A 19,724-nucleotide genomic window follows, 5' to 3' on the forward strand; every position below is an offset into this window, starting at 1 on the left:
CTACATCAGTTCTAAACAGTTTCAGATTTGAGATCAGGAAGGGGGTTGAAGGGAGAACCTAATAGTGCTTTGCTGTTTTTCTGTTGGGGTTTGAGGCTTTCTTCTTTTTTTTTCCCCCCACGAAGCTAACTGAAGCAGCCAAAAGTTATTTAGAGTTAGCTTATGAAGCGAAAACTCTATGCGTTTTGTTCCCAATTTGTATTAGTTCCCAATATTGAAATGCTCAATATACTTTAAAAAAAAAATACACACCTTCATAAGGGTTATTATTAAACACTTTGGAGAAAGATTTAGGAAAAATACTGCCCATGCAGTCGGTAGGAATCCCCAGCGGTTGTCTCATTTACCTCATTACGCTCATGTGCGCACACACAGAGTGTTAATTGCACTCCAAAAGAAAACTGCAGGCACAGACTGCAAGAAACGATGTGGGTCCTTCCCCTGGTTGCCTCCTCCCGATGGACGCCTACTATTCTTCTAAAAATTCCCCACAGAAAAGAGAGTGCTAATTGCAGCTATCACAGAGTGGTTTTCCATCGTCACGGACATTTAATGCCTAAATCTGAGGCAACGCACACATAGAAACAGAGACCAAGCAGAGGTAGGAGTGGTGATGGATCCGTGTAGCAATTCATTCTAGCAGGGAAAAATTAAATACACACCAACAGCATAATCCCATAATTGGCAGATCCACATCAAAATCTTGAAAAGCTTATTTTCAGCCTCTTTAAGCTAACTGATGCAACACCTTCCCGTAAGAACACCATGTAGCCCAGGCTCTTGTACTCCATACCACTGAATTACCACAAAATGCATTAGTTCCCACTTCAGGGCTTACACTTTTCCAGGAATGATGTGGGACTTCCTTTTATCCTCAGAAGTAATAATGTGCTAAGCTTAAATCTCAGTACTTGTGAAGACTTAGGAGTTAATGCTTTCTTGTGCCAGTCAAAGCTGCACAAGATGCTCAAGCAAATAAGGACAAGGCTAAATCAGAGACCATGCTCATGCCACTGTATCCATTAATGGTATGACCTCATCTGCAGTATCAAAGGCAGGGCCACAACTCAGAAAGATCAGAGAAAATAGGAAGAACAATTGGGACACTGAAAAATCCCTTACAGAACTGACTTTATTAAAAACCAACTTGCAGAACTGCCACAGACAGAGGATTTCTGTTCTCCTTGACTCCAGACCTGAAAGAAATCAGTTAGTAGATCACCACGTGTAATAGATCATTTAGGAGCTAGCACGAGGCTCCATCAGCCAGCCCAGGGAACAAACAGTAACACACTAGCACTGTGAGCAACTGGTTTGAGGACAGGTTGTGGGACTGCAGTTCTACACTGGCAATACCGACACCAGAGGCTGTCCACATGCAGAGGCCAGATCTTCATCCCACCTCCCAGGCCTGATCTCCAGAATCAAACACTCTTAGGAACAGAAGGAGAAATAATTAACGCACCAATTCCTCTAGGAGAGATAAGTCAACCTAGTGGTTGACTACTGGTAGTGCTAGTATAAACTGCCCCTTCCTTGCTACATCCTACAAGTAGTACTACGGGAATGCTTGTTCTCTAGGTCTACTTACCATTGCCAAGCAATTACTCAAGTGTAAAGGCAAGAACCAGCATTATGCCTACACATAACTGCATCGAAGCCACTTGCAGCACCCCTGCAAGAGCACACTTTAGGCGAAGCCTGGCAGGCTTAAGATGAATTCAGGCCCCACAAAGCTGATGCAGGTTAACAGCAAGCAGCATTTTGCCAGCAGAGGCACATGCTCACACTTGGCCTGCAGTGCCTTTATATTAAACAAGTAATTCTCTGCTTCACCATCTCTCCTTAAACACTAAAGGGAGCAGCACGTGTTCCAACTATGGCAGAACTTCAGTTTGCTTAGAAATAGATAAATAACAAATAAATAAGAGGGCAGGCTGTGAAGAAATCACTTTGCAAATTACAGGAACTGCGGCACAGCAAGGAAGCATGGGTTTCTAATGGCCTCCAGTAAACAATGCATATGCATCTCCTGCCTGAATAATCTATCAAGCAGCTAAGAGAACATTCCTCTGTAGACATTACTTCTGATTGCTTGTGGGTACAGAGGCCCTGTTGGACAGGGAAGCAGACAAGTCCAGGAGAGCTGAAATCCCTGCGAGATAATTCATACAGGTAAGGTGACAAAAGCAGGGAAAGACTCACAAGACACAATGAGGGTTAACAGGAAAACAAGTAGAGCCAACTTAACCACCAGGGAGGAAAGACAACCTTGATTCTAGAAAATAAATACTGTTTCATTCTCTACTTCTAAAGGTAATCCCCGTGTGTCATAGAAACTGTGAAAAGGCAGTCGAGTTTTTACAAAAGCATGTAGTGACAGGACAAGGAGGAATGGCTTTAAACTGAAAAAGGGGAGATTGAGATTAGATGTTAGGAACAAGTTCTTCCCTGTGATGGTGCTGAGGTGCTGGCACAGGGTGCCCAGGGAAGCTGTGGCTGCCCCATTCCTGGCAGTGTTCAAGGCCAGGCTGGATGGGGCTCGGAGCAACCTGCTCTAGTGGAAGGTGTCCCTGCCCGTGGCAGGGGTTGGAAGTGGGTGAGCTTTAAGGTCCCTTCCAACCTAAACTATTCCATGAATTTATTATTCTATGAACTGTCCATAAAAAATGGAAAAAGAAACCCACTTATGCAAACCTCAGTTTAAAAATTAAAATTAAATAGGAAAATGCTTGTGTAATTAAAAAAAAAATATTATTATACAGTTACAGCTGTAGCAGTATTTGCAGTCTCGTGTATATTCATATCAATGAATCGCTTAACCTTAATCTAAAAATAATGTTCTCTGCATGCTGGAGTAACTGAATACCCCACAAACTTCTTTACGCAGCCATGTTCTGAAGATTACTTTTTGTATCCATAGAAGAAGGTGTAAACTATCATTAGATAACACATAAACTACTGACTAATTTACAAATCTTAGCTTAATATTTTGCTAATAAGCTCCTATAGAAAGAAACATTTATATTCTTGCCACTTACGAACAGGTGGACTTCCTGGTATCAATTATGGACTATAGACACAACACTCACAGGACAAAATAATTACCATGGCTGTCAAAGGGATTAGTTTTGCAGAGAGGTTTTCAGAGGATTGCATGTAATTTTACTGTCTTTAGGTTTCACAAATATGCTCAACCACAGCTGACAAATGCTGAAAGTTGTTACTAGAATGTACCAACACCAACAGGTTTATACTCAGGGATGTTTTTTACAAGCAAAGGTATATCAGCAACCCCCTTGGTTTTATAAGAGGAACGTACAGACAGCTCCAAAACTCCTGTGACACTGAAACAGAACTTTGAATTTATAATTAACTGATCAAATAACAGCCTTAAAAGAGGCTTGTTTGGACCTTTTTATGTCAGAGCACTTTATTGTGACAGATTATTTTTATCCACTTGGAGATAGCAATCTTTCTCTGAAAGAAGCTACTTCCAAGGACTCAGTGTTTACAAACAAGCAGGAGTTCTCAAGACAGAACATCTCTTCTATACACACAACAGAAAAGGATATATAACTGGCAGGTGGAGGGTTTCACTTACTTAAACCACTTAAAAGAAAACAGTTCCTTTGAAAACTCATCTCCAAGTGTGGGTTGCAGAGTCAGTTTTTTGAAGATTAAACAACTTTATAAAGATGCAAATAATACCGTAAAATTAAACTTCAATTTCACCTGTTTGACTTTGGGTCCTTTCATGTTTCAGCTACATAAAGCTTGGCATTAACCTGAAAGCCAACATCATTTCACCACATCCAAAATGCGAGAAGCAAGAAATGTCCTCTCAAGCAGGCCACAGCAGATGAGTATTTTGATTTTTTGAGACAAGACATACATACCCTTAAATCTGGAGAGAAGTTGTCCGCTGAGGTGGAGATCGAGTCGGACGATAGCGCAGAAGCAGATTTGGTGTGAGTAGAATGGTCCGATTGAGAAGTGGAAGCGCTATAAAGAGAAAAACCACAGTGTATCAGAGGATGCTCAAAAGCCATCAAGAACTGCCACTCACAGTCACATCAGCCATTTTTCACTATATCCACCCTTTCCAGTCTCAGTCATTCAGCCCTCAGCAGTGGTTAAAGAGAACTGTTTTATTCACCACTGCTATGGATTACCAAAGTGTACACAATTCACTAACAAATCTCAGCTCAGACTGAGCCAACATTATCATGATCACAAGCTTGATCAAATCCTAAATCACAGAAACTAAGAGCCTCCATTTCAGCCTTTCAGATGGGAGATATTAGTGCACTGCTGGGGGATGCAAACAGACAGACTCCTGAACGCATGCCAGCACCACTCCAACCGCAGCCTCACAGCGGTGGAAGAAATTCAGGATAAAAACTCTTTCCATCACACACAACTTTCCTCCTTCAGGTATAAGTGCAGTCCTTAGGAGAATTAAAAAGGCTCTCCAAGCACACCTCTCTGGTGAGTGCTTTAGCAATTTGCTAAATAGCAAAGCAAAACAGTGATTTTCTTTTTCTATACAGTTTTCCTAGTGTAGCTGTAAGCAATTAAAATAAGCTTATTTTACAGCATTTTTATGCTGTGACCTCTCCTAGAACCATAATTGCTTAAAATTAGCATTTGATAATAACACTCTTAAAATCCCAGATGTCTGTAAGGAAAGATCCTCCATGGTACAATGTTACTGCCTGAAGCCACAGCACAGCAGAAACACTACCTGCACCAAGTTATTCCTACACTCTTAGGCCCCCGAAAGGTTTTCACTTAGGTGTAAAGATATTCTTAAGGGTCAACTATCAGGTTTGCAAGCCTCGCCTTGGACAAAGTTGAACACCAGCAGGAGTATTAACATTACTATTCGTTTTAATTAGACATGTGACAACCTAGAAACAGCTTCCTAAAGGCCTGATCTCCAAAGGAGATCTGTTAATTATCTGAAAGTTGTTTTGCTGCTCATAAACAGCCACTAAAAGGCCAAAATGTTCCATTTTTACTTCTATTCTTTGGAGTTTGGCAAAGTATTGCACAGGCAGCTCTAAAAACATGAAGGACTACAGCAAAATAGGACTCTTGCTGGGAATAGTCTTTTCTCTCCAAGGATTAAGGAGTATTGGCAACTCTTTCATCCTACAGAGTAAAAACTTAGAAACAGAACCTCTGGGAACAGTACACCATCATTTTAAATAAATAATACTGATGTGCCAATCGAACAGCACAATTCCACTGAAAGGATTTGCTGTATAAGGTTCAACAGCTAATCACTCAGCTTTCCAGCCTGCTCAGCTCTTGTGATGCTGCCAGGTAAACTCGCAGAACTTTGGATGGACTGTGGCACTGGTGCACACAACACTGCTCACCCTGCAGCAGTGCCAGGGTCTTCACCCCCGGTAGAAAATAATCCTACACTAAAATAAGAACTGAATCTGCAAAGCCTCCCATCCTTATGGATCAAAGGGCCTCACACATACACTGAATTTGTGTACAGTTTAACTTTATAACAGAATTGCTATAAAGTTCACACTGCTGCTGAACAGTCTGCTCATGTTCTCCTCTCCTCCTCCTCCTCTCAACCCGGGCTGTGCACCACTGCCATCTCCACTGCACTGGATGAGCATCAGAGGATGCAGGGTTCAATTCGCTGATCTGCTAGGGCAGTAAACTATTAATAAACATGAAGAGAGGCTTCTGTTGGCTAACAGGGCTGATTGGATTCATTACATGGCTGTATAAATCATCAGATGCAGCACAGGGAGAGGGAGAGAATCTGGAGATGATGAGGAAGGCTGAGACCACTTCAGCGCACAGCAGTCTGCAGGCACGCTAAATTGGGCTTAGCACTAAACCACATTTTTACATTACTTAAACGAGCTCAGATCCCTGGATGTGTTCCCTTGAAACTCCTTTCAGCCTGGTTTCTGTATGGCCAGCCTTCATCTTCCAAGCCTCCACCCTCATGTTTGCAAGCGTTTACTGAATTTGATTTTTAAAAGCACGTAAAAACAAGAAGAATCACACTTAATTAAATCATTCCATCAAGCAGCACCAGTTCATAGTACAGCAACCCAGGAGATGGTACTTAAAGCTTTCAACGAAGAGCAAGCAGATAGGGTGGATGCCTTTGTCATTGGGTGACAACTCTGACTCCTGTCCTCAGGTCCCCACAGAGCCTTTTCCAGCACCAGCTCCAGTCGGGGGAGCCAGAGGCTCAGACTAAGCCTCCAGAAGCCACGATGCCTTCCAGCTCCCTCCCTTTACAGAGCCCAGAGTTTTGTGTACTTAAATGCATTTTACAGGTCAGTAACTCCACAGAGTTTACAAGCCATTTACCACAGGTGTAAATAACTACACAAGGGGCACACCAGCAGCTAACCTGGTCCCTGTGCACCATGCAGGACAGCTTACTCACCCAACGACCATCCCTACATCACTGAGCACAGCAACTTATTAGTAGAAGCATTTGCATCAAGTATTTCACATCCTGTAGTCACAGAAAAGGGAGCTGGAAAGGTGGAAAAGGTTAAATGGAGCATGCTAGTCTCTCTAGCCCCCAGGTTAGGACACACTACACCCAAACAACTCCTGAGACCTGCCTGTTGAACCTGGTCTTAACAGCTCCTAGGGAGGGAGAATGCTAACAAAAGGATCAAAACTCTCACCAGTTTTTCTGCTTACACAACTCCTCTGCCCCTGTACATTGCCACTGCCTACCTACCACACAAGCAGTGATTATCTAATCACTGCAGACCAAGGATATTTTTATGAAATTGGTAATTAATTTCACTTTGGCAGGCAAAGGGGCAAACTGCTTTATGCAAGGGAAATAAAAAAAAAAAGAGGAGAACATAATCCACAGCATGTCCGAGCTGTGACAATGTTTTGTGTTTGTTGATCACACTTGGCTTCGAGTGGGTTTTAATGAAGGCAAGCATTTGCATTTGAGAGGTGGATTTTGAAAAGCTCCCCGCACCCGCTCCAGCAGAAAGCACTGGTGAGGCTCCCTCCAGCAACAGCAGCGCAAGCTTCTGGGAAGTGCCGCCTGCACATACATGGAACAATACCACTTGGATTATGCAGCTCTGCACAGTGTGCATAGGTTGCACATGTTTGGCTCACTGCCTCTGTTCTCCTCATCCATCATTTATAGGGAGCTGAGATGGAATGAAGGAGCAGACAACCGAAAGGGCGCTGGCTTGCGGCTCCCTTCTCTTATCGTTGTCAGGCAGTTGCACAGCTCCAGCTCTGCTGCTTAGCAAACTAATTAACCTGACATCCCTGCTTGCACATGAGAAGTTCATTAGCTTCAGTGGTTTAGTCAATCTCTCTCCTCTGCTACCAACGCGAAAGAAAAGATCCCCAAACCATGCAGCTTCATGTGCAGGAGAGCATCCTGGGCCTGATGCACAACTCTTGAGTGACGAGACCAGAGCTTCCTTCACACTTCACCACCAGCCCTCCTGCATCATCTTCATCAAATCATTTATTCCTGCTTCTGTCGCAGCTTCTGCACATTATCCCAGCTCTTCCCAATGTAAAGTTAAAGCTGTCTTATACAATACTTTTGGCAGCATGACTGGGGTACTTCTAGTATCGGTCTAAAATACTGAGGACCCCACCAAGGACGCTCTGTTCTCACAGGGACACACTCCCAACAGCTGTGGTTCACCATAAGACAGCACAGACCAATTCTGAGGCATGGCAAGGGCACGATGGTCAGATGTAACTGCTGGGTTTGGGCACTTGGTGAACATCTGAGCTAATTTCAGCCAGATTTCAGCAAGGGTTAGAAATCACTAGAGCTACACCAGTCACTACTAGCTGAAGGTCTGGTTCAATACAACTTAATAAACATACAAATTAACAACATGATCTCTGAACCTCATTGAGATTCTAGGAAATAACATACACTCAGATTCACAAAATACTCTGGGCTCTCCCTACAGGAAAGAAACCGAGTGCAGACGTTCCTGTGAGGAACCAGTGAAGACCAAGGAGCTCCTGGAGCACTTCTCTTTCCATGGTTCAGGTCCAGGCAGCTCCACATCATCACTGCTGATGGGTGTCTGTGTCAAGTGCAAAAAGAGACCCTCTAACAGTTCAAAAGCACCTTCAGAGAACGTACCTTACTCCTGTGACTGCCATCCCCATTTACTCCTCTCTTCTCACCTTCCCTCCCCAGGCAGAAGCAGGAAACAGGTTTAGGATGTAATTAACACTGATCTATGTCTTTCATCTTTGTAATTATTTTTATTATTTAAATGCATTTCTTATGGCCAGATTTTGAATGATAAATGAGTCCAAATGACAGCTGTCAGCACAACGGTCTTGTAACCCCTTGGCTATATGGAATACATGTATGCAACTAAGAAGAGAATTATAATGGAAACCAAGCACCATGACTCAACTCCTGATAAAGAGATCATTGTTATTATTAGGACTATCCCACAACATGCCAGATGGTTTTCCAACATAAGGTAGACTCAGACAGATGCCCTCCAGTGATTCTTGTTCAGGCAATTGAAAGGTATTACTGTGTCGGTAGCAGAATTGAAAGTATGCCAGCATGCTTGGCTTAAACTGTCAGCAAAGGTGTAAAGAAGTTGCAAACAAAAGTCTGAGACATGCAAACTTATTCTCTTAAACTATGAGGTACAGGGGAAATATTTTGGGGGAAAGCAGTGATAAAGCCTTATGACATTTGAAAAAGTATCATTAAATGGCATGCGCCTGTCATCTCTACCATCAGACCCCTGCAATATAAAATCTAATGTGTAAGAAAGCAAAGGAAAAGAAGCAAAAACTTGTAGCTGCCATTTGTTTTGCTGTTACAGAAAGAGTCTGACTATGAAGTTACTGCTTTCTCATTACAGAGAAGCAACAGTTTTCCCTGGAAGAAGAAAACACAAGTACAGCTTCTGAAGGGGGTGATTTGATCTCATGAGAGTCTGAGCATGACACAGTGAACTCAGGTCAGGTAAAAGATAAGCACGAAGATGGAAGAGAAGTGCCAGAGCCAAACTGTGAAACCCCACAGCTTTAACCTGATGCAGATAAATGCACCGATTATGCAGGACTAAGTTCTCCTCCCTGTATCCTTACCCCTATTGTAGGGAACTTAATACAACATTCTTTGTACTTAAAAACAAGGGTATTTTACTTCCCTGTGTCCACCCACCATAAGAAAGAAAAACTCCTAGGAGATCTCTATGAAGAGCTTTCTGTAGTATCAGGCCTAAGGACGACCATGCTATACAACCTCTCCCCTTAGGCCGTGTGACCCTAGAAGAAAGTGATGACAACCGATTTAATGTATCACATAAAATTTCACAACTTCAGGCAAAATTTGAGACAAAGGTCATGCCATTAGGGCTGATCTGGCTCATCCCAGCTTGTGACTGCTGGGAATGGTTATTTCCTAGCAAGCACTTTTTCTTAAGAGATATGCATCTTTCTGTCCAGCAGGAACATCAGAAATATAGCACACATATTATCCCTTCTACTGCATTTCTATTCAGAGAGAACATATACATATATACACCTTCCCAAAGATATGAAACAATCCTATGCAAAAAGGACTAAGTATGATGACAGTGATGAGGCGCTGGGACAGGCTGCCCAGAGAAGCTGTGGCTGCCCTATCCCTGGCAGTGCTCAAGGCCAGGTTGGATGGGGTTCTAGTGTGAGGTGTCCCTGCCCATGGCAGGGGGGTTGGAACTGGATGAACTTTGAGGTCCCTTCCAACCCAAACCATTCTGTGATTCTATATGTAGCAATCTATGAAGACACTTGTTCAGATTGCTAAAGTAAGGAAGAGATCTCTGCTTGCTTCAGAAGAGGATACTGGCTGAAAAAAATACCCAACAAAACAAACAAACAAAAATTACTTCCCCTCCTAAAGCTGTAAGTGGGAACCTGCATATGACTTCAACAACCAGAAATCCGAAAAACTGATGGGACAGGAGGGACACACTCCTCTGGAAAATATGCCCCCATAGGGCTTGAGGACACCTATTTTTTGGTAATAATGTCTTAAAATACTAACCTGGCTCACTCCTATAAATAACACTACCAAAATTCAGTCACTGATGATAAAAGTCACCTCTCCAGCACCTCATTTATGAGTATTCCTTCCCTGCCAGAACAAGTAGCTGCTTCATTGCTTGCAAAGGTGAGCCAATTACCTAGATGCTAATTGGCATGAGCTGTTCACACCATCTCCTCTGTATCAAACTGAATGTTTTGTTCCAATAGGCACTGAACTGACACGGAAAACAGGGGATAAAATGCACCACTGAGCGATACAGTTTCAGACACAGAGGTCATAAATGAGAAAAACACTGCAGAGGGCAAATTTCCATTTCCTCTCTTCCTGTTTTTCTGAAAAGTTTCTCATTATGCACATTCCTAAAACTTAATCAAGGTGAAAACTGCAAATTAATGATGACTTGTGGCAAATACAATTTAATTTGGAAGCTTCAGATGCCAAGAGAGCAGGATCCAATAGGTTCAGACTTACAGCAGGGCCATGAATAGGAAGGAGCACCTGCAGCACTTGGGCATGTCTCTTAAAAGTGTAATGACACAGAGGTACTGAGCACTGCCTGCTCGCTTCCCTAACTCAAGCTGACAGCTCTCCCAACCCAACACTTTCAACGCTCCTGTTGCTTCCAGAGAAGGAAAAAGAAATACTACAAAATCTTCTGGATGACATCAAAGCAGAGGGAGACAAACCAGTGCTTGTTCCCCATGAATATGACTTTGTCCTAGCTAGTACTGGCTAAACTGGCCTGGGAAATCCAGCTGCTGCCCACATAAGGTGCTCCCATTTACAGCAGTTCTCTGTGTATCTCTGCTAAGGGTAAGTGGTCCCCAGGGTCCTTATCTGTGTATACATACACCTAAGGGTCCTCACAAGTCCCTCGTTTTCCCCTCTTCAGGCAAGCACTTGAAAGCACACTGACATCTGACCAAATCAGAGTCTTGCAGCAGGAGCAGCAGCTGGGCACTAAGCGCTGGCTTCCACTCCACATGGATGGGGCCAGAACAGGCTCTGCTGCTGTAAATTAAGTTCTGGCATCTTAATACCATCTGTCCCAGGACAGGAATCCCACAGTACTCAGCACTGCGCACGTCTGCAATCCGGCAACCCCTCTCCCAAAAGGGCTTAAGTGAGCAGACAAAGCAGTATTATCTCCAGCGAGCAGCGACTCAATCTTAGTTCCTCACAGTGAAATAGAAAATTGAAACAGACTATGCTACTTAGACAACAAGTACCAAAGGAAATTGCTCCTAGCACAGATGAGATGCTTTCTCCCCCTTCCAAACACCCACTACCCTCTTTTTAGGCACACATAGAATAGTTAGGGTTGGAAAGGACCTTAAGATCATCTAGTTCCAACCCCCGTGCCATGGGACATAGGGAGCATAGGACACATAGGACAGACAGTTGCTGTACTCCAGAAGTGCATGGAACTCACTACTTTTCTAAACATTTGAATATCCCACTTCAACACTTGAGCAACCTGTAACAATCTCACAGGGGGAGAAAACCAAAGCCATAAACCAGAAAAGGAAGGACAGAAAAGCACCAACTGCCAGGGCTTCCTCTGGCATTCAGTGGAGGCAGACAGTAATATAATAATGCACCCTCTCCATTCAAAAGGGCCAGCAATGTCAGAGCTTAACAGTATCTTTAAAAGAAGCCATTTCAGCAAACAAATCACTGTGCCTGTGTGTGACAGACCTAAAATAGCCCCCCATGCTACTTGCCTGAATGAGAAAGATTCACTTCTGTTGCCAAGCAAAGCTGGGTCTCAATCCGACTTCAATGTTCCAAGAGAGGAAAATGTCATTTTTTAAAAGTTGATCCTTCTAAGCAGCATCCTGAGCTGAATATATAGTACATGTTTTCCCATGAGCCATAAAGAGAATGTCCTATATTTTGACCGTGAACAAGCTTTTCTAGGAATGCAAATTTTGCTCTCAATAGTTGCACAATGGACTACAGTGTCACAAGCACCGTTCGTGCTCCATTAGTCATTCTTCTATTCTTTTTTTTCCAACAGAAATTCACAAAAGGCCTACAGTGTGTGTAAAGCACTTGCTAAACAATAGCCTGGTTGTTTCAAATATTTGCAAGATTCCGAGAATAGGAGGCCAACACCCAAAGACAAACCAATATGCAGCACGTAATTAATAACAGCGAGCAGCCCACGCTATCATGCTTTCATGAGTCAAACAATCCAGAAGGTAAATAACAGGAAGAACAGCAGCTACCAGAGGCCTGAACCGATACCCTCGCATCGGCACATGGAAGAGAACTATGGAATTAATCTGTATTCACAAGAACAAAAGGGGAGATTGGTCTTACAAGCTCCAGGCTGGTATGTGATGGTGCTCAGCTACAAGGAAGGAAACAGGACAGACCCTTAGCATGGGTTCTGAGGTGAAGAGGGGTTCCAAACACAAGCTTGCTTATTGTCAACACAATGTTGCTAGAACAGTGCTCCCTCCTGCTCATCTCTGTGCCTCTCTACGCATTACAGATGCTTTTGGGGAACATTTGGCGATGTTTAGAAGGAGCTAGAGGCTTTGTTTTCAAATACAGGATGCTGCAGAGGGCAGGACTGAATGCGAAGTGAAGGAGATTCCACACACACATTCTCAAGAATAAGAGGTTAAAAAAAACTAGCTGAGGGAGAGAAGTTCCATCACCTCAGGCTTCAGATGGTTGCAGAAGTGCTGCAGTCACAGAAAGCCATTAGGGAGATCACTGATTGACAGGAGGTCTAGCAAGTGATCACTTGGGCTGTGTCAAATTAGCACATGCCCTGACCTGCAGCTGTCTCCCCCAAACAGCCCAGGTAGCAGCCTGGACAGACCACAGCCAAGGGGCTCACCATGCAGTACGACTGCCGCTAGCAAAAAGGCAACTCAAGAAGACAAATCCAAGTGTTTCCTGATCCTTCAAGATTACTAATTTCTCTTAGCCTTTCCTGTGGAAGACGCTGATTCCAAGTCTCAGGATATTCTGTGGCAGAGAAGTAAGAGACCTGGGTGATGCTGCTGCTACCTCCTACACCAGGAGCACCCCAGAGGAGAAATAGGGCTGGCAATATCTACCTGTCTCCATGGCTATTCTGAATGCATTCGGAAGTGATGATGGAAATCCTACATAGAATTCAGAACCACTCTTGCAGTTTACCTACATTTATATTTACCATGTAAACTTCCACCCCCTTTCTTTCAAACATATTAAGCCAGAAAAAAAAAACAGAAGCAAAAATTTATTAGGATTTCAATGAAAAGTCAGACAGTCCCATGATAAACTGCAATAATAACTCCAGAGTCTGACAGCAAACAGGAGCAGGAAAAATGGAAACCAACACAGTATATCAATTCTTTTGTTTGTTAGTTAATTTATTTGTTGTTGTTGTGTTAGAAAATAACTATTAACTTGATCAAGGAAAGAAACAGAAATAATACCTACATTAGTAAGTACTCACCTTAGGACAGAAAGAACTGCATAAAAAGACAGATAAAACTCCTCTATTATTATCTGTATTCTGGTAGTGCCTTAATTTCTAGTTGCATACTAAGAACCAGTTCTAAACAGTTTAACCAAATATAGGCTTACTTCCCACAGTGCATGTGTTGTCTCAATCTTTCGTAAGATTCCTACCTATTCCCCTATTTAAAAAACACCTCAGTTAGAACGTAACACACACTGTTAAATGTTCTGGTTTTCTTTCAAACATACACCACACAACCCACTCACCCCAATAAACCAAACACCCACAGCACTCAAAAATACCAGCAATTTACTCATCAGTGACATTATTTGTTCCATCCTGAGGAAAAATCAAAAGGAGGGAAGAATATCTAAACACAGCCAATCTGGAGAGTCTTTTACCACCTAGCAAAACGGACGTGGTGTTACACCTTGATAAGCATTCACAGACACTGTGCAGCTGCATGCTCTACAGGCTCAGATCAAGAAAGGACTGGGAACAACTATATTCTGTTCACAGCCCAGCCCCTGCATGAAACTGAATCTACCTGCAAGAATCTAAATCTACCCTTCTTAGGTCACCCACAGATGCTTCCTCCTGACATTGCAACCTTCCCAAGCATAAATCAGCATATGAGAAAGAAAAACTAACTCAAAGAAGAGTAGGATCAACATGGTCTGAATGGTTTAACTCCTGATGACAAATACTACAGATGTCTATGCTCCCACCTAGTCAGTGGGAACCCAGGCTATGTAGTCTAAATGTCAATTTAGCTCTCCCACAGTAATACAGCTGAATTACTTCTGGAGTATATTGACTCCTCTGAGGGTAGGGAAGTTTTAGATACCTGCTTCATGTGGAGATACATCAATCTGAACTAGATCCTACCCTGGTTTCCAAATGATGAGTGTCTTGTGCCAGAGAAGTTTGCATTTGCTTTTGTTTTCATTTGAACAGACACCAAGAAAGCACAGGGAAAGAAGGAAATGCAAAAATGAGAGAATATAATGTATTTTTCCAACAGAAGAAGTGAGAGAAGCCTTATTCACACGTGCAGACTCTTTTGGACATCTTTCTCATTTAGGTATCCCCCTACAATGAAAAAGGAACAAGCTTTTTCTGTAATGAAAAAGCTGACATAGCTGGCCTCCCTCCCATCTCCATCTTTGTTTAAATGCAAAACTTAAGTTATTACTTTCACTCTGTCAAACATGGTTAAAGTTGTCTAAATGTTACAAAAACTGTTGGTGGACAAACCAGGCAGATTACACATACACATGAAGAAACAGAGCTTAGGAAACCAAACTACTAATCTCTGCTCTCTCCTTGGTTGAGTACAGGTTTAGTTAATATGTAAAGAAGAGGAATGACATGAGTTCAGAAACAGCTCTTTCCTTTTTTAGAGTAGAGGACAACCCAACTTCAATGCATTTTTTGTCCCTGGCACAAGGATGGGGAGTTCTGTGTAGGTCACACCTGAATTACTCACTGTAAGCTCTCCTTACAGCCACCTGGAGAAACTGAGATAACTCACTCTTCCCCACTGTCTACAAAAAGAAACCCCAACAGACTAGCAGAGATATGTACCAGTCCAGTGAGATGAGACTAATCTCATCTGGGGCACCTCTATTTTTCTTTATGCATGGTGGAAGCAAGAAGTAGAAGCAAAATCAGAATATGCTTTAGCAAAAAAAGATAAAGATGTCCCTCCATGGTGCTGGAGGCAACACTGATCAGCAGAATTTGAAGGTAACAAGCCAACAGCCAAGACTGCTCTGTCCTAAGCACACCCACAAACAGTCCCACCACATTCTTCTTCTCACACCCCAGCATTTAATGACCACTCTGGTAGCATGCTTCCTCACCTTTGAAGAAAAAAATCCTGGGAAGCACTCTCTCACGAAGTGTGAGGGCTCACTTTCAGTGTAGAAGTATGATGCCAACTCAGACTGGAGGACACAGCCGAATTTTCAAGAACATCCTACTCCAAATGTAACTTGGGTAAAATGGGAGCAGAAGATAGCACATTTTTCATTTCTTTATCAGAGGCGCTACACTTACAAATGAGATACCAACCAGTTTTGATTTGTTAAAGGTATCCAATTTGCTGGTTAAACCAACTTCTGATGACTGATCTTGGCAGTCACCCTTACTTGGTTTAGTTGTGACTTCACTTCTGTAATTGGCCAGGTGTCTATATTTACTGATTTGCTCATATTATGTTCGTGCAGTACAACCAGTTTTGCACAGGTAGCAGTAACAAGAAATTATTCTATATAGAATGAGTTACTTACCCTGAACATAATGACTTTGCATAGAGAAATACAACAGCCTGGTATGATAGCAGAGGTCTGAAGAAGTGGAGACACAGGATGTAGCACAGAGGCATACAAGCACAGGATGAGAAGAGATGGGGCACAGGCTTGGCACTGGAGACCATGGCTATAAGCAACTCACCAATTATCAGTTAAAAAAATGCAGATCTGGAGCTGGACAACAAAGGGCTAACAAAGAGAACAAAGAAATAGTATCTAACACTTGTAAAATCAACTTAAATGGCAAAAAACGAATATAATGTGGAATTGCAGACCAATGAAGAAAGAGACAGGTGTAAAGTTGTTTTACCAAACATACTAAAATGATCCCAGGTGAATCCAACAGTAAGGAAAGGAGAAACCATCAACATGAACCTCATACTTCTCCCAGCACGGGACTCCAGATGCTGACAACTCACTGTAACACCTACCATCACCACCACCAGAATAAAACCAGCAACCCTGGGACCCAGAGGAGTAGGGGAGGGGTGAGTGTAACACCAGGAAGAGGGTAGAAACAAAGAACTGCATGTGTGACAGCTTTAACTGCATTATTATTCTTTTACTGTAACAACTGCATCTCAACTAATACGATTAGACATTCAAAATTCCAGTTACACTAACAAATTCTTTGCTATATAAAGATGTTGCTGCCTTTTTGCCCATGAACAAGATTTCAATTGTAACATTTTGTACAGGCATGTAGCCTCTTTACATCACAGTAAATAAATCCAGATAAAAATGTTGGTTTATTCCTAACAGGTGTTGCCTGTCTCCCCAGAACAAAGAGGAAAAAAGCCCAAACCATAAAGTCATGTTTTACTAACTAGTTCAGCAGAAATATGATCGCATACCCACACCTGCCCCAGATCAAATTCATACCATTGGGTGATCTAACACTAATGACTCTGGAGTCATGGCCAAAAGACTACGAAAGGTCCAGATCTGTAAAGTTAACTCTGTGCAACTGCTCCCACAGAATGACTAGAACATCACCTTGAAGGGGTTATGGACTGGAAAACTCTGAACACTTTCTCTTCATGAAATAGATCAAGGTTTAGAAAGCAATGGAAAAGAATCCATGGAGCAGAGAGGCAAGAAAAGAGAAGCAAGGAAAAGAGCTACCTTGAAATCACTGGAAAATCACTGAGTGAGAACATTGCCTGGCAAAAGAACCCACAGACGGTAGGAAAAGGAAAAACAAATACTTGAAAAGTTCCACTGATTTTTTTGTTGCTGTCTTTCACCGATTGTTTCTTCAATTAACTCCCAGTTGCTGGGGCTATAAAAGAGCCAGATGTGTTTTAGTTAAAAATTAAGACAGGGGTAATTACCGTGACAGTGTCTCTTCAGTATTCTCACTTCCTTGGGTTATCTAAAACACCTCTGCAAGCCAAGTTACTACATTACCATACCTTCCTGTCATCTTGTTCACGGTGCAATGGGCTTCCCACAAACAACAAGATCACTTTTTTTCATGTCCTGTTTTCCAACTACATCTTATATACACGCTATAGCAGTTATATACACTACACCTTATCAGAGCGACCTCTGGAAGGTTTCCAATGCATTTCTGTTGTATACTTGCTGTTTGTTTCCTCAATTAAGCTTTCTGGTACCATAAGCCTTTCAGTGTATGGATCAGGTAGGTCTCTTTTTACACTAGTCGATACCCTCAGCACTGAAAAACCACTAACAGTGAAGCAGGTCATCAGGAAAAGATTCATGAAAAAGCACCTGTGGACAACTGATTCTTCTGAGCCATTCAGGAGGTGTTATGACATTTCCAAATGCAGCTCTTGCCTTTGTGCGTGAGCTACAAGACAATTAGCAGGGGAAGGGGGTGATAAAACATCAGAAATAGATACGAAAATATGTTTGAGACAGGTGTTAACCTATAAGTGAAGCCACAGCAGGAGTACAATCAGCTAACAGAGAGGAACTGTGTAATTTGACATTGTGAGGTCATCCTCAATCTTAAAATTCAGGTTCCCTAATTGTGTCTCTATTGTAAATAGCCCGTAGTTAAGGAACTATGTATACAACCCCAAACTGTCTAGCAAATAGACTTAGTCAACATAACATTATCATCTCTCTTCTGAAAAGGCGTGCTTGATGGGACCCAAGAGGGTCGTGTTCTGAGCCTAGCTTTACTCCTCACCAGCTGCCTGATCTTGCCTCATCTCTCCACAGCAGTTTTTAATCTCATCCATAGGCTTTCTCACTCTTTGCCCAATCTCTCAGCAAGCAGTCTCAGCACTCAACTGCACAACCAAAAACTTAGTAAAATTACCCACAAGGCACTAGTGAAAATAGAGTAGTCCTGGCTTAGGCCCATTTAAATAGCTGGTGTCACTGGTTCTTCAACACAGAAATTACTGCCTTATATATCTGTAGAGCAGCCAGGACCATAGAACATTAAATTCCTGTGAGGCCTTTAAACAACAATATAACATTAATTACAATACAAAAACAGGTGACTGTCAATTGTATTCCATATTCTCAAATGGAAAATACACTTAAAACACACACACACACTTTTATTGAATGGTCAGAGCCTGCGTGCTTGCCTGACAGAGGAAAACTTCCAAGACTGAAGTACTTTTCCTCCGAGAAAAGTAGGAATGGTTTCTGATGAATGCCGGAGGAGACACATGCGTGCCAAAGATTGCTACTAAAAACAATTCCTGAGTTCTTCAAAGGTCTCTTCGCAAGTTTGGTATGTAAATTAAAAGCTCTGAATTCTTTTTGACTGACTGTTATTTTCTGCCCCAAATCTTTGACCCTAAGATTCTCTTCACTTTGCAAACAAACACGCAAAGTCAAATACAGCAGACAAACCTACTCTTTATCTGCACAATATACAGTATAAGAAAAAAACAATCTCAGAATGGACTTCAGTTGCAAATAAGTGTTATAAATTATCACTCACATATTAAAATTAATGATAATGAGCCCATCTGGAGTTGCTAATTGGTTCTAGGCACAGTGTTAAGTTTTTCAGATGCAAAACTCTGTTCATTATCAACACTCAGCCAGCAACATACTTGTCTTTAATGGTAACAACTTTTGAGAACTCCTGCTTCACACATATAAGAAATCAAATGCACGAAGCTCTCTCAAAGCCCATGGGGAAAATGACAGCTACTCACATTTCACCGAACACCAGAACTGGCAAAAATCTTCCCTTTCAAACTCTAACTTCAATGACTCATCACAAAACAACTCAATCAGCAAAGCTCATACATCTGGTAGCAATGTGGTGTTAGCAAGCCCTTCCCAGCCAACAGCTTACAGACCCAGCTCCTTCCAGCATCACTCTCACTCGTGGGGAAAGAATTCCTTCAATGTAGCCTTAAATCAGACCAGGTATTGACAGGACCTTATTTGAGACGAAGGGGGGAGTTCATACCTCATGGAGCTATCGCTTCAACAGACCTTGCTGCACTGATTTACACAGAGTTTATGTTTTCAGAGTTATGCCTGCAAACAAAGACAAGGAGCATGATTATTCTCATATGCTTCAGCAAAAGTGCAATGCACAGAATCCACTGTGCCTGCAGACCTCTGTGGATGGTAACCACCCATGCAGAGGTGGTAACAAGCAACCAGCAGTGGCAACATCAAACATTGCTACAATCATGCTGGCAGGAAACATCTGCCCACTGCCTTATCTCTTTCTCTCATTTTGTACTGAGGGTGAAATATCACTGACGTCATCTGTGGCAACTTCTCTGCAGTACAATCACCTCCACACTTCTGCACAGGCAATACAAATTTACCTTCTGCAGATCTAACAGTTTCTTCAGTATCTTATTAGACTGTCACTCAGACTGGACTGTAATATGCTTTTTCACATAACATTTCAGAG

General features: G+C 42.3%; 1 protein-coding gene across 5 annotated transcripts in view; it reads right to left on the bottom strand.

Moving 5' to 3' along the window:
- Window positions 1-19,724, bottom strand: part of MTMR2 (myotubularin related protein 2) — a 61,028-nt gene that overhangs the window by 36,954 nt on the left and 4,350 nt on the right. The window contains exons 2-3 of one of the 5 annotated variants that reach the window (XM_061374346.1): window positions 19,266-19,336; window positions 3,900-4,005 (exon numbers count right to left, since the gene is read on the bottom strand). The exons of 1 other annotated variant lie outside the window; for it this stretch is intronic. In XM_061374346.1, the coding sequence (XP_061230330.1) occupies window positions 3,900-4,005; window positions 19,266-19,270 (111 nt within the window). In that variant the 5' untranslated portion in view covers window positions 19,271-19,336. Of the gene's footprint in view, window positions 1-3,899; window positions 4,006-15,832; window positions 15,978-19,265; window positions 19,337-19,724 lie in introns of those variants that run through there. 3 more of the 5 variants (XM_061374344.1, XM_061374348.1, XM_061374345.1) reach the window with 3 other exon arrangements.

This window comes from Neopsephotus bourkii, unplaced genomic scaffold (assembly GCF_033783945.1).
Source record: "Neopsephotus bourkii isolate Nb327-2 ecotype Australia unplaced genomic scaffold, CSIRO-AGI_Nbou_v1 NB_1638, whole genome shotgun sequence".
NCBI classification, from domain to species: domain Eukaryota; kingdom Metazoa; phylum Chordata; class Aves; order Psittaciformes; family Psittacidae; genus Neopsephotus; species Neopsephotus bourkii.